Source organism: Equus asinus, chromosome 28, assembly GCF_041296235.1.
Source record: "Equus asinus isolate D_3611 breed Donkey chromosome 28, EquAss-T2T_v2, whole genome shotgun sequence".
Taxonomy (NCBI): Eukaryota; Metazoa; Chordata; class Mammalia; order Perissodactyla; family Equidae; genus Equus; species Equus asinus.
Window position 1 is genome coordinate 24,448,250 of NC_091817.1, and position 23,124 is coordinate 24,471,373.

General features: G+C 54.4%; 1 protein-coding gene across 1 annotated transcript; it reads left to right on the forward strand.

The window, feature by feature from the left end:
* Nucleotides 1-15,483: 15,483 nt before the first annotated feature.
* CCL17 (C-C motif chemokine ligand 17) lies at nt 15,484-17,622 on the forward strand. Its single transcript, XM_044761552.2, has 3 exons — nt 15,484-15,642; nt 16,641-16,758; nt 17,341-17,622. Exons 1-3 carry the CDS (start codon nt 15,573-15,575, stop codon nt 17,459-17,461), a joined length of 309 nt encoding a protein of 102 aa, XP_044617487.2. The 5' UTR covers nt 15,484-15,572; the 3' UTR covers nt 17,462-17,622.
* Nucleotides 17,623-23,124: the final 5,502 nt, after the last annotated feature.

Consider the following 23,124-nt stretch of genomic DNA (forward strand, 5'->3'; position numbering starts at 1 on the left):
TGGGAACAAACTGGGGCACGTTTTCCTCTGCTGCCTCGACTCATTTCTGGTCCAGATAAAGACTGAAGAGGGATTGCTTCTTCTCAAGGGACTTGGGTGTTCATAGATACGACCCAAATACAAATTTCCTGGTGATCCCTCGGCCTTCCAGTGTCCTGGGGCGGCGGCGTAAGAGCTGCTATGTACAGTTGTATAGCTTGGGACCTGCACAAAGTGTCACAGGCCAAGTCCGGCCTATGGATGTACAGTATTTCGTAGGTTCTAAGGTGCACATTTTTTTCCCATTGTGACATCTTTGAAATTGGGATTTGCCTTATAATTAATGGCTTGTCGTAGTTTAACTGACAAGCCTTTTTTACTTTCTTAGTATTTTATTAAGTATCAGAATGTCTTACAAACAATGGCATCTTAGATTCAATGTCTGCGTGGTGTTTTTTAAAAATTAGAGGCAACATTTAAAAGTCAGGAAATTACACACACGAACCCACTTTTCTATGTTCTCTCAGGTGCCTCGGAAGGTCTGGCCCCCGGGTGGTGTCACCCCCAGGATGACGGAGGGCAGGGCCTTGAGATGGGGCAGGCCAGGGTGAGACCCCAGTTCTCTCCCTTCCCCTCTACCCCTGGGTGCTCCTGGACCCTGTGGCCGTGGCAGTTGCCATTTATCAGCGACCTTCTCTTGTCTTCTTTATAATAAAGGAGGTTTTTCTCTGAGCCCAAGTGTCCATGGAAAGTAAGACAAGGAAAGAGAGAGCGTGACGGGCACGTGATTCTTCTCCTTCCCCGCGGGCTCCCTCATTTTACTACCTGCCGAGCCCCGCAGACGTTGGGTCGAGGAGGCTCTGGCAGGAATCTGGGTTTGTGGCCTCTGTGCAAGCTGCAACTTCTGTTTCTTCCCTTGGCTACTTGCCTTCCCCCCCAGCCACCCCCCACCCCCTCCATTCCACTTCATACTCATTTCCTCTTGCTTTTGCCCAACCCCAGCCCCAGGAAGGAGCTCGGGGGTCACAGCCCCCCAACATCTTCCCAAGGCCGTCCTTGCAGCAAAAGGAAACCCCAACAGAGGCTTTGAAATTCGAATATTTGTCTGTGTTCTTATCACATTCTTAGGTAAGGTTTCAACTCCTAATCCAGAGGAGGATGGGAGCATTGTATTCTGGCTCAGGCCAGAGCAAACATCTGTTGCCAATCTTCCTCTTTTCGCTTGAGGAAGATTCGCCCTGAGCTGACATCTGTGCCAACCTTCCTCTGTTTCGTTACGTGGTTCACTGCCACAGCACGGCTGCCCACGAATGGGGTACATCTGTGCCCGGGAACTGAACCCAGGCCGCCAAACTCAACCACTAGTCCATGGGGCTGGCCCCTTTTATTTTCTCTTTTAGTTACAGAACTACACTTCTGCTGAAGCGACTTCCACAATTAATGCAGAATTTGATGGAGACTGAGAGGCCTCTGAAATTTCCGACAGGGCTGTCAGAGCTCTGAGATATAATAATCATCATCATAACAATAGCCATTGTTTATTTAATGTTTACCAGGTGCCAGGCAGGGTGCTAAGTTCTCTATGTGCACCGGTCCCATCTCACAGATGATGACAGTAAGGCTCAAAGGATGCGTGAGTTGCCCGCAGGCTCGCAGGCAGCAGGGCTGGGAGAGGACGGTCTTCTTGTCCTCTGCCCTCCCTGGAGTCCTCTGTGCATTCCCCAAAAGGGCGAGGCCGAGTAGAAAAACACAGAAATGAATGGCTGGGAATTCCCAGCTCGAGGCTGAATAACAAGGGCCTGGGAGCCAGCCACGCGTCCAGCCGCTCCTCCATGTGCCAGCCGTGCCCGTTCACTTCTGCTGAGTCACGTGCTTTCCTGGAGAAATATTGTTCTGTCTGCTGGGACCTGAGAAAAGATCTAGTGCCAGGCTGGCTTTCCTAAGCCGACAGCTAGCCTTAGCAGCCGGACCCATGAGGGACCTCCTGAATTTCTCCAGATTGTGTGATGGTGTTGCCTCTGAACCCAGGAGAATTCCAGAGCAGTGCGTGTTTTAGAAGAGATGCCCCTCTCTTACCTTCAGTGGATCTGCTGCCCCCAGAAGACAGAATAGAATGATTTGTAACAAGCGTCTTGTTTTTTAGCAATACAGGAGCCGAACATAATATCGGAATCTCTGGCTGTGTGAATTTGGGCAAGTTGCTTAACCGCTCTGGGCCTTGGTTTTCTCCTCTGTAGAATGGGAATAATAACAATTCATCTTGTGGATGAAGATGTCATGAGATAATTCCCACTAAACACTTAGAAAAATGATGCACCCATAGTGAGTTCTGGGTAAACAGAACCCATGATCGTGCACTAGATGTTTCTGAAAGATTTGAAACATTCAGTTTCCATTTGCTTTTGTTAGTGGATGCCCAACAAGACGGTAGAACTTTTGGAGATCTTTAAAGAAATGCAGTCTTCGTTTCCAGTAAAGTAAGGTAAAGAAATGTCTCGGATTCATTAGGCAGATAAGAATAATTTGCCTTTTGCATAGTTTTTCCCCTAAGCTAATGCATGCTGTTCAAGTTGACGGAATTTTTCTCCTCTAAACTGCTTTTGAACCTGGCAAGTTCAGTCTCCTGGGATATTCCTGGCTTGCTGCCCCCAGGCATGTGGGAGGCTGTTCTTCCTGCCCCCAGGGTTGGTGGGGGCCGAATGACCAGTTCTGGCCAGTGAGCTGGGAGTACAAGTCATGGGTGTCACAAGATTTGAATATTTCATTGCCAGTGAGAGACGTCAGAACTTCAGTCCCTGTGGCCCAGCAGCTGGGGACATTCCATAAATGATGCTCAATCCACCTGGGTCCCACAGTGGGAATGACTCAGAGCCTCCAGCCCTGGAAGAGCACCCCTAATCTCTGTGCAAGGAACAAACCTTGGTGGGTTTTGTCCACTGAGAGTTTGAGGTTATTTCTTTTTTTTTTTTTTTTTTAAAGATTGGCACCTGGGCTAACAGCTGTTGCCAATCTTTTTTTCTTTTTCTGATTTTATCTCCCCAAACCCCCCCTGTACACAGTTGTATATCTTAGTTGCAGGTCCTTCTAGTTGTGGGATGTGGGACGCCGCCTCAACGTGGCCTGACGAGCAGTGCCATGTCCGCGTCCAGGATCCGAACCCTGGGCTGCCACAACAGAGCGCGCGAACTTAGCCACTCGGCCACGCAGCTGGCCCCGAGGTTATTTCTTACTGCAGTGTAACCTGGCCCATCCTGACTGGCAGAGCAATCCAGGAAGCAAGAGGATGTCTTCCTGGGACTCAGCAGGAAACTGCATCACGCTGTTAAAAGGCTTGGAAGCATCTCTTAACTGGGGTGAGTAGGCTCCCATCCCCCAGCTTGGTCCCCGTTGTTCGCTCTCTCTGCAGACGTGATGAAGGGGAAGCTCGGCCCAGCCAACTGCCTGTGGACTTATTTGGAATTCTCACTGGGTGGATTAGGGAAGAAGATGGGTTTTGTATTTCCTCTGAAAATGATTTGGTGCTCAGAAATCCAACGGGCTAAGCTGTGCTGGTGACCCCTTCAGCAGACTGAGCACCAGCTGCTGCCAGATGGTCTGAATCCACCAGTCCTACTAGGGAAACAGGGCCTGTGGGCCCAGGGACAGGGCGTCTGTGCACAGTTCCAGGGACTGCCAAGTGCGCTTTCTACGTCTTTGATTTCTCAGAGGATTTCAGTGCGTCCGTGGGCTCCAGCCTCATTTCTCTGGATGCTGGTTCCTGCATTCTTGCTCCCCACTCCCACAACACCTTTGGCCACACCTTTTTTTTTTTTTTTTTTTAATAACAGAGTCCTTTCTTTTTTTATTTCTTTTTGCTGGGAAAGATTCGCCCTGAGTGAACATCTGTTGCCCATCTTCCCCTTTTTTTGTTTTCCTCCCCAAAGCCTCAGTACATTGTTATATATTCTAGCTATAACTCCTTCTGGTTCTTCTGTGTGAGCTGTGGCCACAGCATGGCTACTGACAGACGAGTGGTTCAGTTTGGCACCTGGGAACCGAACCTGGGCCGACAAAGCAGAGCGTGCCGAACTTTAACTGGCTAGGCCATCAGGGCTGGCTCAATACGCATTTTTTACATCCTCCAGTCAATCTTCTCTCTCACACCTCTGAGCCACTGTGCTAGCTGTTCCACTTTATTCTTCCCCTGGCCAACTCCTACTCTTGCTTTGGTCTCAGCTTAGATGTTGCTTCCTCCAGGGGGCCTCCCCTGACTTCTTAGCTTAAGGAGAATTCTCTGCCATGGGGGCTCACCCCACCTGCCCATCACAACCCTCAGGGGACCAGATGTACCGCTTGTTTCATGTGCTTCTGTAAGATCAGGGAGGGCAGCCATGCAGGTGTCTTGTCTCCCTTTGTGCCCTGGTGACCACCGCAGGTCCTGGGAGGAGTGAAAGAGGGCAAGGGCAGGGCTCATAGCCATCTGCGTCCATTGGCACACTCTGACCTGGTGCCTGTACCATGCCCCTCTCTGGTTTCTGGAAAGCCCACTTGTCCATGTGGGGAGCTGCATTTCAAGGCATTTCCTGGAGAAAAATATTTAATTGCCTCAAAGAGACATCAGAGACAGGAAGTGGCTTTCTGTGAAGATGTGTGTGAGTCCCTCCTGAAACCCTCTGATCCTCTATCACGTCCTGGCCAAGAACTTGCTCCCCAGGCCAGCCAGGACCCCAGGAAGGCTCTGATTGTCCCCCAAACCCCCAGAGGGGCCAGAAGGTGGCGGGGGAGTCTGCAGCCCGGGGATCTCAGGGGTCTCAGAGCGTGGGAGCCCCTGCCTGCCTGGCTGTTTTCCTGGGGCTGCCCCCTCCCCTCACCCCGGGTTCTCATCTCTACCCATGCGGCCTGTTGCCTGGTTTTTATGTATTGTCATGACTACTATCAGATTGATGGAGTTGGAGTCCTGCCCACGTGAGCACCGAGATGCCAGGTAGGTAGCCCTGGGTCCTCTCTCCAGGGCGTTAGGGCCAGAGATAGCGCGCCCCCTGGCAGGGAGCAAGAGGAAGGGAAGAGTCATTCATTCATTGCCAGAGACTCAGATGAATAAGACACGGGCCTTCTCCTTGTGAGGGTCACTGTTCCTGTCAACCACTGTGAGCCTTTGAATGAATTTTCCCACTTACTCCATGTCCCAGCTCTGAGACGGGCCTTACCGATATTACCCCCATTTTCCAGATGGAAGTGCCGAGGCACAGAGAGATTAAGGAACATACCCAAAGTCACACAGCCCAGTAAGTGACTAAGCCAGCAGGCAGTCCAACTCCAGAGACCTCCGTCTTTTTTAAATTTTTTAGTAAATTGTGGTGTGGCTACTGTATGGAATAGCGTACAACGGTGAAAAGAAAGAAACACATTGGCACCTGGCATCAGGCGTGACTCCCAAGGTTCAACACTGCAAGACATACAAGAACATACACAGCAGGATAGTATTACTATAAAGCTTAAAAACATGCGTAAGCACTGCTGTATGTTGTTTAAGGACAGACACACGTTTGTTAGTAAAATACGAAGAAGTGCGTGGTACTAATGGACGCCCAGTTCAGTGTCCTTTGGTCATTGAGGGATGGATGAGGCGAGGCACAGGGGCCCCAGTGAGCAGGATATTTACCTCTTCTCTTGGTGGTGGGGACCCGGGTGTGGTTGGCAATGACGCTGCCTCACCCACAGCCCCGCTCCCTCCAGCTGCTCTCATTTCTAACTCGAACTCTAGGGCCCCTGGGGGCCAGGGGGAAGCCACCCCCACGACTTTGCCTGAGGTCACATCTCTCAAGGCTTCCATCCCTTCCCCGCCCTCGTTCCCCTCCCCCTCCCCATCTCCTTTGGGAGCACATCCTTAATGAACCCAACCTCAGACAATGGGGCAAGCCAACCACCTCCCTCCCCAGCCTGCACCCCACGGGGAGGGCAGGAATGAGGAGCTGGCGGGGGCAGGAGGAGTTGGATGGGTGAGAAAGACTTCAAGGAATAGATGGGAAATGGATGGGCTCTCTAAGTAAACCTATATGTTCAATGGGATCCCAATAAAAACACTAAATTATTTTTGGAGCTGGATTTGATAGTTTTAGTTTCGTTTAAAAAAAAAAAATGCAACGAATATGGAGAGTTGACAGGCGCCCAGGCAAGGCAGGAAGGAGGTAGGACCCGTGGTAAGCCCAGTGGGGTTGAGGGGAAAGCCCCTGTGTGTGGAAGAACAAGCCACAGCCTGTCTGGGCCGGGCCCAGAGGGCTGCTGAGGCGTGAACTTCTCTCTAGAAAGGGAAGTGGGCCTCAGCCTCCCCAGGGGGCTCATGCTTTCCAGGTCTGAGCCCTGCTCAGAAGCAGCCACAGCCCCCACCAGGTGAGCCCTGATCCAGGCAGCATTGTGCCACATGTCAAATGGCCAAATGCCGCTGGCTCTGTGCCCGCTGGCTCGTTTGCAGTGGCTGAGGTTGGACAGCATGTGGGGAGACCCCCCATCCACCAGGTCCTTGGAAAGGGTGCCGGAAGCTGGGCTCTTGGCTCTGACCCTGGTGCTGAACAAGCCTTCCGGGGAACCCTGAGGGCTCTGATGTGGCAGGAAGGACACCCCCCCACATCCCCCTGGGAAGACTGCCACTGACCTCTGACTCCTCCAGGAAGGTCTGCGTTGCACCCTGAAGGGTGAGCCTTCACGGTCACCAGCAGTGCAGCCCTGACTTGTCCCAGTGCCATCCGGAGACCAAAGACCTGCCTGTGAGAGAACTTGGAAGCAGGGGCAGATGCTCCCTGGGAAGAGAGGGTTGGACTCCAGCAGCGAGTAAAGGAGTTGATTGACAGGGCTGGCGCGGGGGCCCGAGTGAAGGGCTGAGGCCCAGGCATGAGAGGGGTTGAGACGATATACGGGTGACAGTGAGACTTGAAGAGAAGTGCTTGTGTTCCTGCCTCAGGAACAGCACCGGCCACTGATTCATGCAAACGCTGAGCTCACCAAGTGTGTGTCGAGGGCCACCACACACCAGGGGATATACTTCAACCAACAAAAGATGCAAAGCCCTCTGTCCCCAGAATTTACATTTCATCGGGGACGGGATGGGGCTGGGGTTGCTCGTGAGAGACGGGCGACAGACGGCAGGCGTAATAAGTAAGTCAGCGCTGTAGAGTATTAGAGGGTGGCAAGTCTTACAGGAGAAAAGAAAAAGAAAAAATAGAGCCAAGGATGAGGTGGGAGTGGGCTGCAGTTTTAAACAGGGTAGGCCTCACTGACAGGTGACATTGAGCAGAGATTTGAAGGAGGTGACAGCGTGAGTCACGCAGGTATCTGGGCTAAGAACATCCCAGGCTGAAAGAAGAGTGGTGCCAACATCCTGAGGAGGAGCACGTCTGGCTGGCTGAGGCACAGCGAGGAGGCCACCCAGCTGGAGCGGAGAAAGCGAGGTGGGGAGGGCGCAGAGCGGGCAGGGCCTCCTGGTCGCTGTCAGGGCTTCTGCTTTTCCTGCGGGTGAGATGGAGGCTCACGGGGATGTTCTTACTGAGGAGACGCAGGCTCCTGCGGCTGCTGTGCTGAGAAGAGATTGCAGGGGGCGAGGGTGGAGGCTGGGGGCTGGCTGGGAGGCCTCCAGAAGGCAGTGTGGGAATCCGGGGAGAGACAATGGGCTCTGGATGAATTCTGAAGGCAGAGCCAGGAGATCGCCTGACAGATGGGAAGTGGGGGGGGGTGAAAGAGAGAGGCGTCAAGGATGACGCCCAGGTTTCTGGCCCCAGTAACCGGAAGGAAGGGGCTGACAGAGAAGAGAGGAGGAGCCGGTATGCGGGCGGATGGGCATCGGGAATTCAGCCTTGGACTTGGTGGGTTTGAAACGCCTGTTCGACGCGGTGAGTAGGCAGCTGGTTTACAAGTCTGGAGTTTTCAAAAGAATTTTGGGAGTCACTGGCGTACAGATGACATTTAAAGTCAGGAACACGTACTATTTGCCAGATATAGGCACTAAGGCGGGTGATGCGAACTGAGGCCTTCTAATAGAGTTACAAGTGTTACTTTCATTTTGCAGATGTGGAAACTGAGGCTCGGAGAGAAGTAACTCGCTCGAAGTCTCATAACTCATTGGTGGCACAGCTGAATTCAAACCCGGATTACCTGCTGAGTCTTTGCCCCTAGCCCCTCGCCTCCACAGTGACCCCCTTGCTTAATGTCTTTATGGCATGTCATATGTGAGAAATGGATAGAATTTGCTTTGGCAGTGGGAATGGATAACCCAGAAAAGAAGAAGACAGGAGCAGCAAACCAGGTCCCATAGTGAGGGAACACTCTGATCCTTGCAGAGGTTGAACACTGGGGAGCTGCAAAATGAGGCCGAATAGGGAAGGATGGACCCGATTGATGGCAGGCTTAAAGACTGGCAGGAAGAGTTTCCACTGGTGCGGGAAGGGAGCAGGGAGCCATTGACAGTTCTTGAGGGGGCCAGTATGTAGTCAGAGCAGCCCTTGAGAAAGACCCGTCACACACGGGCCTGTAGGCTGGCGGCATCAGGAAAACCAGAGAGGAGGAAATAGGCCCGGAAGCCATTGATACTGTCTGGGTGTGAAAGATTCGGGTTGAGCCAGTGGAAATGAGGAGGAAGTGAGGAAGCTGAGGATGGCCTGAAGATGTCGTCGCTGAGCCGAGTCTGTGCCTGATGCCATGTGGGGGCTGATGGTGAGGAATGAGTCAAGGTTTCCAACCAGTGGGGCCGACGAGGAGGTGGGGAATAACGTTGGCCAGGACAGAAGAAAGGGAAGTTGATTGAGAGGGAACTTGGTCCTGCTCTTCGTGTTTTGGGGGCTGAGTGAAGCATGAGGGGCCAGATTTCTTCTTCTCAGGAGCCCACAGTCAAGGGTGGGTGACAGACCTGCACAGAGCTGGCTAGACTGCAAGGCAGAGAGAGCTAAGGGTCTGAGAGTGCAGGCAAGAGGAGGCCAGAGGACGAGGCGGGGGCCAGGTGGGCGTGTTTGATGGTGACTGGTAGGGCTGGGGATGGAGAGTTAGGAAGCGTCCATCCCGAGGTCAAAGGCCTGAGTGGATGACGTCAGGGAGGGAGAGAGGGTTGCATGAGGCAAAAACCAACCCTGGGGTTGCTTCTGCCACTTGCTAGCTGTGTGTGCCCGTGGACCAGTGTCTTAACCACTGTGGCTGGCCCCTAGTTTCCTCATTTGTAAACATAGATAATAATAGTTCTCACATCCGGCCATTGTGAGGACAAAGTAAACTAATAGATGGAACTGCTGAGGGCCCTCCCGGCCCGTGGTGAGAGCTCAGGGATGTTACTGAGAAGAAGAGGCCACAGAGAGCTCAGGGAGGGCCTAGGTCCTGAATCCCAGGGGAGGAACGTCAGGGAGGGAACTCAGTTCCTAGTGATGACAAGGAGATTCATCGAGCCAGCTAGAAACCAGAAATTTACATACATCATCTCAGTTAATTTTCCCAGCAACACCAGGAAGGAGCATCTATCAACATGCCCATTGTACAGATGAGGACAGTGAGGTCCAGAGACCTGATCTTGGTCACACAACCTGGAGCAGGTAGAAGAGGGACCCAGGGCTGTACATAGCGCTTCCAGAGCATCTGCTGGTAACCACTGCCCCACACTGCCCTTTGTGAGGGGATGGGAAGTTCAGGGAGTGGCCATGCAGGAGTTGAGGGACCCAGAAAGTCAGGGCCAGAAGCCACATTGCTAAGAATTTAATCACATGTGGGCAGAGAGGAAGTGGTAGTGGGAGACCACACATTGCAGAAGTTTAGTCATAAGTGAAAGGAGAAATAAGAAGACAGAGTGTTGGGTGTTGGGAGGGAAGGGTGTTGGGGTCAAGGAGTGGTTCTATGGAAGGAGAGAACCTGGATCGTGTCGTCAGTAGAAGAGAAGGGGACCGTGAGACGGAAGAGTGTGAAGAGCCAGGAGGTGGGGGTGTGACAGAGGAAAGGAGGCCCTTCTGGAATGAAGAATGAATGAGATCGAAGCCATAGCTGAAGCAATTTAGGTTTGGCAGAGGGCAGGAAATGGTCATGACTCACAAGGAAGTTGTAAACTAGGTGGGAAAAGAGTCAACGAGGGCCTTGGTTGGGTTCCTCTGCTTCATCCGTGACAGGAAGGGTCAGGTGTGTCTCGTGAACTGGTGGACACATTGGATCAAAAATAATTGGTTCTTGGCTGAAGGTGTCCCTGAGATAGAATGTCAGCTGGACCCAAGCTGTAGTTCAGAAATTTGTAAGTGTCCATCCATCCATCCATCCATCCATCCATCATCCACCAACCCACTCACTCATCCTTCCATCCATCCATCCAACCATATATCCATCCATTTACTCATCCTTCATCCATTACCCATCATCCCTCATCTATTCATCCGTTTACCCATCCATCCAACCGTTCACCTCTTCATCCATTCAATAACCATATATTATTGGGCACTTCCTGGGTGCTGAGTCCTGGGGGTACAAGTTGGGACACAAAAGAGATCCTTCAGTAGTCCCCCCCTCATCCTCAGTTTCACTCTCCATGGTTTCAGTTACCTGTGGTCAACCAAGGTCCAAAAATATTAAACAGAAAATTCCAGAAATAAGCAATTATAAGTTTGAAATTGCATGCTGTTCTGAGCAGCGTGATGAAATCTCTCGGCTTCCTGCCCCATCCCACCCTGACATGAATCATCCCTCTGTCCAACGTATCCACGATGTATACGCTGTGTACACTACTGGCCCGTCAGTCACTTAGGAGCTGTCTGGGTGATCAGATCAACTGTCGCCGTATTGTAGTGCTTGAGTTCAAGTAACCCTTATTTTACATAATAATGGCCCCAAAGTGCAAGAGTAGTGATGCTGGCAATTCAGATATGCCAAAGAGAAGCCATAAACTGCTTCCTTTAAGTGAAAAGATAAAAGTTCTCCACTTAATAAGGAACGAAAAATATCAAATGCTGAGGTTGCTAAGATCTATGATAACTTTTATGACAATATATTGTTATAATTGTCCTATTTTATTATTAGTTATCACTGTTAATCTCTCGCTGTGTCTAATTTATAAATTAACCTTTACCACTGGTATGTATGTATGGGAAAAACACAGTATATATAGGATTTGGGACTGTCTGCAGTTTCAAGCATCTACTGGGGGTCTTGAAATGTACCCCCCGCAGATAAGGGGGGACTGCTGTATTTTCAAGGAGTCCACAGTCTTCTGTGTAAGACCCAGCAGACAAGCCAGCAATCGCCGTGCAATGTGAACAGAGCATCACAGAGAGAGAGAGAAATCGATGACCTGTGGGCACAGAGGAAGGAGGGGGCAGAAGGGAGGAAGTGAGGGTTTCAGGTTTAATCTGAAGGAGGGTAGGAGTGAAAGGAAGTGGTGGTGGGCAGGAGAGAATATTCTAGACAGAGGGAACAGCCTGTACGAAGCCCTGGGTGTCAGTGAGAGCCTGGCATTTTCGAGGAACTGAAAGAAGGTGCACGTGGCCGGAACAAAGCGGTGTGGTGGGTGGTGGGCTGGGGGCAAAAGTTGAGGCTGGAGAAGTCGGCAGGAACCTGGACTTCGTCCTGAGGGCAATGGGGAGGTATTGAAGGATGTGGGGAAAGGAGGGCCTTGCTCAGGTTTGTGTTTGGGAAAAATCTCTAGGCTTTAAAGAGGAGGACAGACTGAGGGGCTGGTCGTCGGGAGACGAGTGTGGGGTGGCGGTCCAGCAGAGAGATGGAGCGGGTGGGCATGTGGATGGCGAGGAGTAGATGGATTCAAGACCATCTACGTGGCTAACTCAACGCGGTGTGCCAATTGACTGAACGTGGGCGGTGACAGAGAGCCCGGGGCAGGGGTGAGCCTGGTGTTCCTGACCTGAGGAATCGAGCCGACCTGCAGTCTGTCAGGAATTACTGACTCATCAGAGAGTACATCAGGCCCTTGGGACAGCAGAGGGGGACACGTTTCAAGGCTGGGGGATGGAGATAACATTTAGGACCTTCGCTCACAGCCCCCACGAGCAGGGCAGGACGGATCTGGCTTCAGCTGTGGGAGGATGGAGCTGAGTGGATAAAATGCTAGATCCTCACCGAGATGCTCCAGGAGACCCGGGCCGGTCATCGCACCTCCTGCAGCCTCAGATGATACAGGTGTGACCTGGGTGACAACTTCTGCCACCCAGTGACAACTGTCATGTGTAATTTGAAGACGATAAAGAGCTTCCACTCCAGCACCCCGGCCTCTGCACTGTGGCTCCGGACTAAGTTCTTGAGGTTGTGACAGCAGCATCCCTGATTCCACCTCAGCCCCCTGTAGAGCCAGAGGCGGGGCAGGAACCCCCCTCCCTCCCTTCCTGGGTGAAGGACCCAGAATCCGGTGGTCAGCCCCTTCAGGCTAAAGTGTGGTGGGGGTGCGGGTACCAGAGCACCTCTCCCCTGCCGCCCTCCACAGAGCTCTGCCTCACTGCCACCTCCTCCAGGGAGCCTTCCTGATTCCCCTGGTGGACCTCTGAGTCCCAGAGTCCGCACAGCACCATAGAGGTCTCTCGAGGCCCTTATCACAGGCCCAGGCTTCAGGACATTCCATCTGGAAGTCCCTTGGAATCCATTTCAAAGCTAGGAGAACCAAGGAGAAGGAAGGCGGTTAATTCCCAGCAAGGAAACCACCTCAGAAATGTCCCTGGTCTCCCTGCCTCCCAGGCGAGGCTGAGAGGTGCGCCCAGCCCCCCACGGTTTCCCCCCAGGTTCCCCCTCAGTCTCACCTCCTCTTCCTCGGTCCTCTGCAGTCCCCTCCTCCTCAGTCAAGCCTCATTGGAAGCCCACTGTGCACCAGTCCCGGGGATGCACACAGTGGGGGACACGACCCTGTCCTCACAGAGTCTACTGTCTCCGTGTCACATCCAGGCCATCTCCCCACCAGAGTTCCATGCCGTTTCCCTCACTCACCTCTGCACCTGCCTCCTCTGCTCCTGTGCTAAGAGCTTCCCTCGTGTGACATGCCTGCCCCCTTGTCCTGGTAAGAACTCTCCCACCCACAAGGCCCAGCTCACTGGCCACCACCTCCAGGCAGCCTTCCAAGTTCTCTTGGCCAGAAGCAACCTCTCCCTGCTCTGGACCCTGGGGCCCTTTAGCTCACCTGGACGTTCCTACTTGGGGCCAGGCCTTGCTCCCCTTCCCGATCTCGCTGTGGAGAATCGCCCCCCAAGGGCGGGGGCTGTGTCTGGCTTCTGCCCTCCCCACAGCACCGGGCACACAGCATGTGCTCACTGGCTTGTCTGCTGCTCTATTTCCCTCCCTGCCAGCAGGCTACACCAGCCCAGAGCTAGTCCAGAACTTTCTGCTCCTGCCACTGTAACTTGTTCCCTAGAAGGGACAGGGGAATTTGGGTTCTTCCAGAGAAAATTTCTGAGTCTGTGGCGGAACAAGGGGAGACGCGAAACCCACTCAGGGAGTTTCCCCAGCAGTGGGGGCTGGGGCGGCCTCCCCATTAATAAAGCTGCCAATCAACCTCGTGACAGCCCCTGTTGTCCTGCACCGAGGAGCATGTGGAGGCTCCTGTGGCAGGTGGAGAAGCCACAAGACACGGCATTAGCCACCGGGCAGAGGGCATGGAGAACAGAGGGTCAGGAGACCCTCCCCCCACGAGGGGTAGCATCAGCAGGGACCCGCTCCCTCTGCCTCCTCCTGGGACCCAGGCCCTCACCAAGCACCTCTGGGCGTTTGCTGCTCCTCGGGGCCCAAGGCTCTGTTTTCGGGCCAGAGCTTCCCTCTCCCTGGCCAGGGTGGCTGAGGGCAGCAGCACCCTTTCCCCAGCCCAGCCCGGCCTCCTCTGACTCAGCAGGATGGGGCCAGCTGGGGGCTGCTCTGTCTGGGATTGCAGATCGCACCCCTTCTGCAGGAAGCTGGCACCAAAGATGAGCAGAGGCAGGAAGGCCCCACTCTGCACCAGCCCCCTCTGCTGCACGTGCATATGGAAGCCCACCCCGGGGACAGGCTGTGGGCCAAGAACCCTCCCCGGTGGTGGCTTGAGAAGTGGGCGGGGTTAGGGGGTCTCTGGCAGGTGATATGACTCTAAAAGAAGCAGAGGAATGCTGGTGTGAGGCCCAGTAAGGCAGGACCCCATCTTTCTCAGATTTACCATCTTGGCAGGCCCCCCTCGGATGGTCCAAACACTCTTCTATAAGTGAGGAAACGGGGGTGCAGAGAGCATCTATGAGCTGCCCAAGGTCACACAGCAAGGCTGTGACAAAGGATTCTGCTCCCAGGAGGTTCTGCCGTGACAGGAGGCACCCACTCCAGGAAGTGAAGCAGCCCCAGCCTCCCAAGGTGGCCCTGCGGGAAGAGTTGCACCTGGCCTTTCCCTCCCATGATCCAGCCCGCTGTCGTGGTTTCCTCTCCCAGATTCCTGGTGAGGACTGATGAGCTTACCGTCTGAGTGCTGCCCCTGGTGGAGTCGCGTCTCAGCAAACAGCACCTGCTGGTGTTATCCTCGCTAGGGATGCAATTTTAATAAGGCTCCATGATTAACACAGAGCTGACTGTGACAGCACCAAATGCACCTGACACCATGTTCCAGGGCCAGGTGTCATTCTGAGCTGCCCCTGGTCACTCAGGGACAGGCTGGAGCCAGGCCTAGATCCCATGTGCGGAATCAAAGATGCTGCCCACTTGGAGGCGGGCATGGGACTCTCCTCCTAGTTAAGGGACTCCCATGATCTGGCCTGGGGAGCCCTAAGCAGAAAAATGGTCATTTTCTCTGGTGGCCAGGGGACCGATGCTGTGATGCAGTGATGCTGCGGCCAATGGGGTCTGTGGAACGTCTGCTCAGGGCTTGGCTCGGGCGCATGTGTCCAGTGCAGACGTGGCTCTGCTAGGAGCTGGAGGCATCATCGCTCACCGGGCCTTTCATTCTGTTCTGCAGCCTAGATTGAATCACCCCACGTGGGGGAATTTGGCTTCCCAAACTACAGAAGTGCAAATTTGGACGAAATGGTGATTAAAACCTGTCGGGCTCTGGCCTTCTGTGGTTCAGGGCCCAGGATGGGGAAGGACCCACCACCAAAGCTGTCTGTGCCTCCAGCCTTTCTTAGCAGGAGATGGAGCTGTGGCCCTACCTGCAGAGAGGTGCCCATCTGCCGTGCAGCCGGCAGACCCCTGGGAGGCCTTCCTGGCACCTTGCAGCTCCTCGGGGCTCAGGGGAGGCAGCCTCCCTTGGCCCCTGCCTGGCTGTCCCCCCCCGGGCACTGTGCACAAAGAAGGCTCACCAGCCTCAGAGCAGGGACAAAACCAGGTTAGGATGGAGGCTTTTTGGCTTTGCTAATAGAGGAACCAAGAAATGTCCCCTGTGAAAGGAGAAGTGTGTCATTGTCGTGGCCCCTGGTCACACACACCCCACCTCCGTCCCCAGTCGAGTGTCCATTCTCTGTAAAGCCACAAACATTCCAAGACTGGACTTCTGCTGAATCATCTCAAATTCTTGGAACTCCACTGGTCTAGGGAAGGATGGAGGGGGAGGTGACAGGAGGCGGGCAGGATCCCCACAGAGGTTAAATAGGTCACCTCCACGCTTGGCTCTCCGCCTTGTCACCACAGAGCAGAGGGACCCACTCCTGGACTCCAGCACCATGACTCCACTGAAGATGCTGTTCCTGGTCGCCCTCCTCCTGGGGGCTTCTCTGCAGGTCACCCACGCAGGTGAGAGCAGAGGAGAGGAGGCCCGAGGAAGGGACACCAGGAGAGGAGGGGTGGGGGACCCAGACCACAGCAGCAACACACACATATTATGTATTATTTGCATCCCTACAAAGATGTGAGAGGCCGGCAGCAATAGGATTTTGAGGGAGGCATTCAAAGCAAAATGATGGCAATGATGGTGATGATGTGGAGAAGGATGACGATAGTGATGATGGGGAGAAGGATGATGATGGTGATGATGAAGATGATGTGGAGAGGGATGCTGATGGAGATGATGAGGATGGTGACAATGCTGCCACCCCAGTGCTTGGGGACTGGCCTGGTGACGGACAAAATCCTTGCACATCTTGCACTGCGATGGTCCTGAGGCAGCGACTGTGACTGTGTTCTGACGGTGGAAAATGAACAATTCTCCAGATGTCAGCCTCCGTTTTATTAAAGAGTCTTATGTACAATGAGGGGATCAGCGTAAAGGCAGGAGAGGGAAACTGAGCCTTGGAAAGTGTCCTCACCCCACGGGCCTCCATTTTCACATCTGTAGAATGGGGCAGGGCTAGCACCTGCCTCCAGGTGCGCTGTGAGGACCGGCTGGGAGAAAGGCTGCAGTGGGAAAAGGTCAACCCAGAGCCTGGCCCGGAGCAAACACTTGGTGACTCGGGGCTGGTATCTGAGTGTGCGCCACACACAGACACATACACAGAGACACGCAAATAAGCATGCACAGGCTCCCTCAAGCACACACAGATACATGCATGCACACACACATGCAAATACACAGGCCCCCATCACACACACACAGATCTCCCACACACAAATGTGCACACACACGTATAGACCCCATTCACATACTCCCCACACAGAAACACACTCGCAGACTCCCCCACAAGAGCTCCCCCCAACAACACACACACATAGACACACAGATAGACGCACACACACACAGACACGCATATGCAGATGCTCACAGGCGCGCCCACTCCTGCCGTCCTTCTTTGTAGCGCGAGCCACCAACGTGGGCCGGGAGTGCTGTCTGGAGTACTTCAAGGGAGTCATCCCCCTCAGGAGGCTGATCACCTGGTACAGGACCTCCCCGGAGTGCCCCAAGGATGCCATCGTGTGAGTCCGCCCTCCCCCCGCCCCCTGCTCATGGGAGCTGAGCACGGAAGGAGGACCCTGGGGCTTCCAGGACAGCCCCTGGGGAGAGGAGAGCGGAGAGCGGGATTCATCCCCTTCACCACCCTGGCTCTGCTCCTCAGGGCGGTTCCTGCTCCCCACACTGCAAGACCCAAAAGGCCCCAGGTGGTGAGGCCCCCCTTTCTATTGATTTATGGGAAAACTGAGGCCCTGAGAGACACAGGACAGCCCATGTCACACGGGAAGTTAACTGCCAATGCGGTCACTTTCCCCCACCTGGGCCTGAGCCGGAGAAGCGCTCGAGTGCCAGGCCCCTCACATGCTCCACCTAGTTCCCAGGCTGTAGGTGGGCGTGGGCAGTCTGAGGTGGGGGACAGGAGGTCCTCCTGGGAGCGCCAGGACTGGTAGGGACCTTGTAAGGGTCAAGAATCAGCCTGATGTCCCAGATTTGCCACTGAGGCCGTGTGACTTCAGGCAACTCCTGGTCAGCGCAGGCTGAGGCTGCTCCGGGGCTCCACCGCATTCACGCCCCGCAGCCCCTGACAGTTTTCTCCCTCTGTGTAGCTTTAGAACTATCCTGGGCAGGTCCATCTGTTCAGACCCCAAGGACACGAAGGTGAAGAAGTCAATCAGATACTTAGAAAGCATCATGAAGTTCCAGGGCCTCATCACCCAGGAGTCCTGATTTCCCCTGGACCGTTTGCAGACTTCTGGCCTCAGCGTTCACTGCCCCGACCCCAAGCTGCCTGGGTCCAGTGGAAGCCCTACGAGGACAAAGAGGACCCCTGTCCCCTTTTCTAAACTGGAACCGTGGCTTGAAAAGGCCCAGATTAAAGTCTCTTCCTTAGTCTGAGTCAATGTGTTCTGTCCACCCCGGCCTGTCACACTGGAAGGGTCCTCAGAGAATGTCTGGTCCTGCCATGTCCAGGTCGGAAAGGGAAACTGAGGCTGAGAGGGGGACATGGCTGCCGCAGCCCACACTCGAATGAGGGGTGGCCCTGGTGAGGGGGCCCAGGCAGGGGTGGGTGGAGGGGGACGAGCAGGGCAGGGTACACAAGAGGTTCGGTGGACCCTCCTCTGTGCCGTGCGCTGGCAGGGAGGGGTTCTTGGAAGGGCCATCTGGATTCTCTCCCATCCAGTCTCATCTCATCTGCCCCTGAGGTCCCCCAGTCTCGGCCCAGACCAGCCCCTATCCTCATCTGTGATCCCCTGCCCAACGCAAAGCTGAGGACACACTTCCCCTTAAGCATCTGATCAATTCCACAAAAGTTTCCAGGACCCTTCCTCGGCAGGAGCTCCGCCCAGTGCTGGGGGAGCTCCCTGGCTGGGGGTTCCTGCAGCCCCTTCCCAACTCTGGCCCACCTCTCAGTCCCCCAGCACACACTGCGGTCCAGCTGGCCCAGAGAATCTTTGCAAGGCCCAGCTCCACCTGCGCTCTCCCTCTGCCAGCTCAGGCTCCAGGCCACTCAGCCACGCCAGGGCCTTGGCCTGCTTTCGGGAGGTCTGCGGTCTGAGCCTTGGCCCGCTCCAGCTCCATCTCCCACTGCTCCCAGCCCTCATCTCCCGCTCCAGTCAGGCCGCCCCAGGGTTCCTCCTGACCTGAAGTGTGAGCCCCGGCCGGCCGTCACAGCACAGACGTCCCACCCAGCCTCAGCCCAAGCCAGCCTCCAGGAAGCCCTCCCCGAGAACAGCTGGCCGCCTGACTCCTGCTCCCATCCCTCCAGCTCCCATGGGGGTTGTTATCCCAGTGACTCCTGTGTGGGTCTGTCAGTCCTGACTCCCTCATTAGGGTGGGAGCTCCGTGAGCCGCCCTGGGGATCCCGCAGCCCACATGCTCATAAAGACAGGGACCGGGAGGTCATGGACCCCTCACCCCCAGAGCCTCTGTCCAGCCCAGCTCAGGTCTGGAGCCATCACGTGCACGGGGGCAAAGAGTCCAAGTCTTCAGATTCTAGTTCTGTCTCACTCTCCTGTCCAGCTGTGGACTCGCGGCTTCTCTCTCTGGGATGCAGCCTGGGGGCAGACACACCGGGTCCTCCTCTCCCTAAGATTCTGTGACCTCCCTGGTTTGAGGGGCCTGCGATTGGGAGTTTCAGGCAAAGCTTTTGCCTCCTGCTGCCCCCTTGTGTCCATTTGTCTTACTGCAGGCCAGATGACAGACCCAAGCCCATTTTATTGGAGGGGAAGGAATAAAAAACAACAATCATGAAGAGGCTGACGGTGGCGAGGAACCGTCTTCTCTGTGATCCCAGGGTCTCATGAGCCACACGGGGACTCTTCCCCTGCCCTCATCCCAAGGAGTATCCCTCGAACAACTGCCTCGGACCCAGTCGACAGCCCAGTCCAAGTTCTTTGTGGAAATGTGTTGTCTGGATCCATGGCGGGGTGGGGAAGGGGGAGGTGGGGGAGGATGACCTCAGAAATGGGGGGGCAGGGAAGAAGGAGCCTCTGTGACAGCAAAGGAGAGCAAGGGCTGGGGCCCGGCCCCCCACCCTGCAGGCCAGAGCCGGAAAGACACTCAGAGGACACGCATTCAGTCCAGCGCATTGCAAAGTTGTCTTAAGAGAAGCCGCAGCTTTTCGTCCTAGCGACACCTTCCTCAGAGGCCCATACTGTAAACTCACATAAGCAGAGCTGCTGTGGAGGACGGTGAGGAGCTGGGGCGTTGCCAGGGGGCCCCCAGAGCAAGCCTGCAGGGGCGAGGCTTAAAGGTCCTTCCACATGAGAGAGGTGGATCCAGGACTAGCAACAAAACGCAGGATTCAGAATCCAAGTGTTTAAAAGCACGATCAGGGTGCAAGGTGGGTGGGGAGAGCTGCAGGGGATGGCACCAGCCACCGTGTTCCCCTGGGAAGGGGCCATTTTAAGGAACCGTGACTTGGAAACTCCCTATGACTAGTGATGGGGAGAAAGGAAGAAAGAGGCTGGGCAGGCACCAGACAACGAGGAAGAGTGGGGAAGGACGCTGGCCCCTCCTTGTTCCTTCCCCAGCTTCCACGTCTGAAATCCAGGCCTCTTCGGAGCTCAGCTGGAAGGCCGCACCTCCTGCAGGAAGCCGTCCCTGGTCTCCTTGGTTGCATTTGATCCCCCTCTTTGTCCTCGGCCAGCCCCGTGCTCTCCCCTCAGCCGAATCTTCACCACACTCTGCCCCTGTAATTATAGCCGCTTGCATGTTGGGGAGGTATCTGGGTCAGGCAACACAGTATCCGAATCACTTATAAGGGGGGAAAAGTGCTTTGTGCATAGCGGACATCTGATTTATACATTTTAATCACCAGGCCCCGGGGGTGGGGGGGCACGAGGGGCACGGTAGGGGAGGAGAAGCTCCCGGGGACCAGCGCCGGAACGTGACCGGCCTCGGCGCATCTCAGACGGGATTTAGAATTAGGTTGCTCTGCGATTGCCCACTAGAGGGCGCTCCAGCCCCCAAATAAAGATGGAGAAGGATGCGCACGACTCCAAGGCCAGGGGCTGGGGTCCCCGCACCGGTCGCGGCTGCTCCGGCCTCGAGTCAGGGTGTCTGCGGGCCAGCCCTTCTCCTGGGGGAGCAGAGGCCAGGAAACCACCGACCACACTGCCTGGGGTTCGTGGCTGGAAAGGAAGGAGGAAGAAGCTGGGGGACTCGCAGGGTTACTAATTCCTGAACTGGGCGGTGCCGAGCGCTGGGCCGGGGTGTTCTGTGTTTTCCTAGACTCCGCATTTGTCTCTTTGGCGTCCATTAATCACAGGGCTGCACCAATGGCCAAAGTTGTTCACATCTCCCCTGCGATCCAGCTGTCACAGGTGCGCAAATATCAGATTGCCAACTCTCCAGCCAATCCCCAGTGCGTACCCTCACCCACCTCCTTGACGTCCTCACACCCCAAACTGATATTTCCCCTGCCCTCCATCACCAGCGCCAGGCACCAGACAACTAGGCACAGCCTCTAGGCCCCAAAGCCCGCTGGAGCTATTCTCGCTGGTCCATCCTCAGTTCTCTCCCCTGCCCGGCCTCGCATTTCCCACCGAGGCCCCGAGAAAGGCTGTGGCTTTGGCTTCCCCTTCTGCCCTGCGTGGTGTGGCATGGCCCCTTCTCTCAGGAAATGTAAGAAATAAATTATTCTTTAATGGCATTGGCCTCTCCGTGTCATCACTCAGTCACCTACGTAAGTTTAGATCCCACAGGCACATCTTAACACAAGGAGGCAAGGACCTGTTCTGGCTCTGCTTTGCCACTGACTGGCTGTGGGGCCTGGACCCAATCACTTCACTTTCCTGGGCCCACTTCTCCATAAAAGGATGAAATTGGATCCTCTCTAACCCATTTTAAGATGCACCCAATCAAGAGAATGGGGGCTTCATCTGCTCTCTGCCTGTCATGTTGCCCTGAGGGGACCAGAGTCTTAGAAAATCTTCAGTTTCCTCGGTTAAACTGCCACACCCCAGGTCTTCCCCATGCCCATCTCCAAAGCCACCGCACACGACAGGGATGACACACGCCAGCAGAGGGGCCAGGCCTTAAAAGGGCATGTTTAGTGCCTGTACGCCCATGTTCACAGCACACTGTTCACAACAGCCGAAAGCTGGAAACAGCCCGAATGTCCATCAAGGGATCAAGGGATAAAGAAATTGTGGTCTATCCATGCAGTGGAATATTATTCAGCCCTAGAAAGGAGTGAAGTACTGACACCTGCTACAATGTGGATGAACCTTGAAAACGTGCTGAGGCCACACGCACAAGGTCACATCCTGTAGATTCCATTTATATGAAATGTCGAGACGAGGCAAATCCACAGACGGAGAACGCAGACCAACAGTTACCGGAGGCAGGGGGATGGGGGACAGAGCGAAGCTGCCTGACAGGCACAGGGGTCCTTACGGGGGGATGAAAATGCTCGGCACTAGACAGAAATGATGGTTGCACAACACTGTGGAAGTACTAAGTGCCACAGAATTGTTCACTTTAGAATGGTGCATTTTACCTTATGCAAATTTCACCAAAAAAAAAAAAAGGACATTTCATACAACCTCTTTTCTGAAGTCACAGTATGAAAGCAGGCACGGGCGGGAGGTATATCGACTTCAGGATGGAGAGCACCTCGGGGAGGGCAGAAGAGAGATGGGAAAGGGGTTCACAGCTGTAACACCTCACGTGTTGAAATACAAAGTGAGCAGAGAAATGGGTGAAGGAGGTCAAAGGCACAAACTTTGTTATAACAGAAATAAGTCCTGGGAATGTGATGGACAGCCTGGCGACTAGTCTATAACACTGCTGAAACTTGCTAACAGAGTAAATCTTAAAAGTTCTCATCACAAGAAAAAACAGATTTGTAACTATGTGCAGCGACCGCTGTTGACTAGACTTATTGTGGTGATCATTTCGCAATATACACACTATTGTGGAAGACACACATCATATCATTCTGTCGTACAACTGAAACTAATGTAATATTGTATTATACCTCAATAAAAAAAGTGATCTGAATTTTAAAAAATCTAGTTGCCTGTTATATCTATGATTATCTATGTTTGAAATCTGCCATAATATAAAAGAAAAAAATGTTCAAGTAATTGTAAAAAAAAAGAAAAAAGAAGGAAGGAAGAAAGGGAGGGAGGGACTTCTGAGCACTTCCAAGCCCAGCTGAGCCTGCATGCGGTTTGCGGATCCTCCCAGGCCTCACAGAGGTAAAGGCCTCCTGCTGGGTGGTGGGCAATGGGTGACCAGTGGTCAGACCACAAGCTGACCACCAACAAGTGGCAACAGAAGGTGAGATCTGAAGCCACTGAGGTCGAGTGGAGGCTTCAGTCTGTCACCATGCGCCCAGCGAAAAGAGCGAAGAGCTGTGCAGAGAGCTGTCCCCTACCCCTCCGGTCCCCGCTAAGTCTGTCACGATGACACGACAGCAGTGGAAGCACAGAAAGACTGAGGGGGCGGACAAGAAAACACAAACAAGCACAAACCAGAAACTTCCCCAGGCTCACGAAGATTTTTGTTCCACTCCTTTACAGTCTCACACTGTTTCAGCAATAAGGGGAGTCAAGTCAGCCACGCCTCCCCCATGGCGCCCCATCAGGCTCCTCCAGCCCCTCCTGCGCACTTGGAACCCCCTTCCCCCGGAGGTTTGGTTTTGCACCTCAAGGGGAGCCCTTAGCCTGTAGCAGGTCTGAGGCCTCACTTGTTCTCCCTTCTCTGCCCCCCCTACTCCAGCTCCAAGGCCCCCCTGCTGCCCCCCTTCCCACAATCTTGGGGTTCCAATGCAGGTGGCTGCCAACCCCGAGGGAGGTGCAGTTCGCTCTGCTGCCCTCTCCACTTAGTGCTTTGGAGCGATTTCAGGGAGAAGGGGGAAGTCCCAACTGTGCGCTGCCAGG

What these genes read in the sequence shown, in the direction of transcription:
- CCL17 (XM_044761552.2), top strand. Translation starts at nt 15,573, where the DNA reads ATGACTCCACTGAAGATGCTGTTCCTGGTCGCCCTCCTCCTGGGGGCT. An exon ending in TCTGCAGGTCACCCACGCAG is followed by an intron (nt 15,643 to 16,640) that starts GTGAGAGCAGAG and finishes CCTTCTTTGTAG; the next exon opens with CGCGAGCCACCAACGTGGGC. An exon ending in TGCCCCAAGGATGCCATCGT is followed by an intron (nt 16,759 to 17,340) that starts GTGAGTCCGCCC and finishes CCCTCTGTGTAG; the next exon opens with CTTTAGAACTATCCTGGGCA.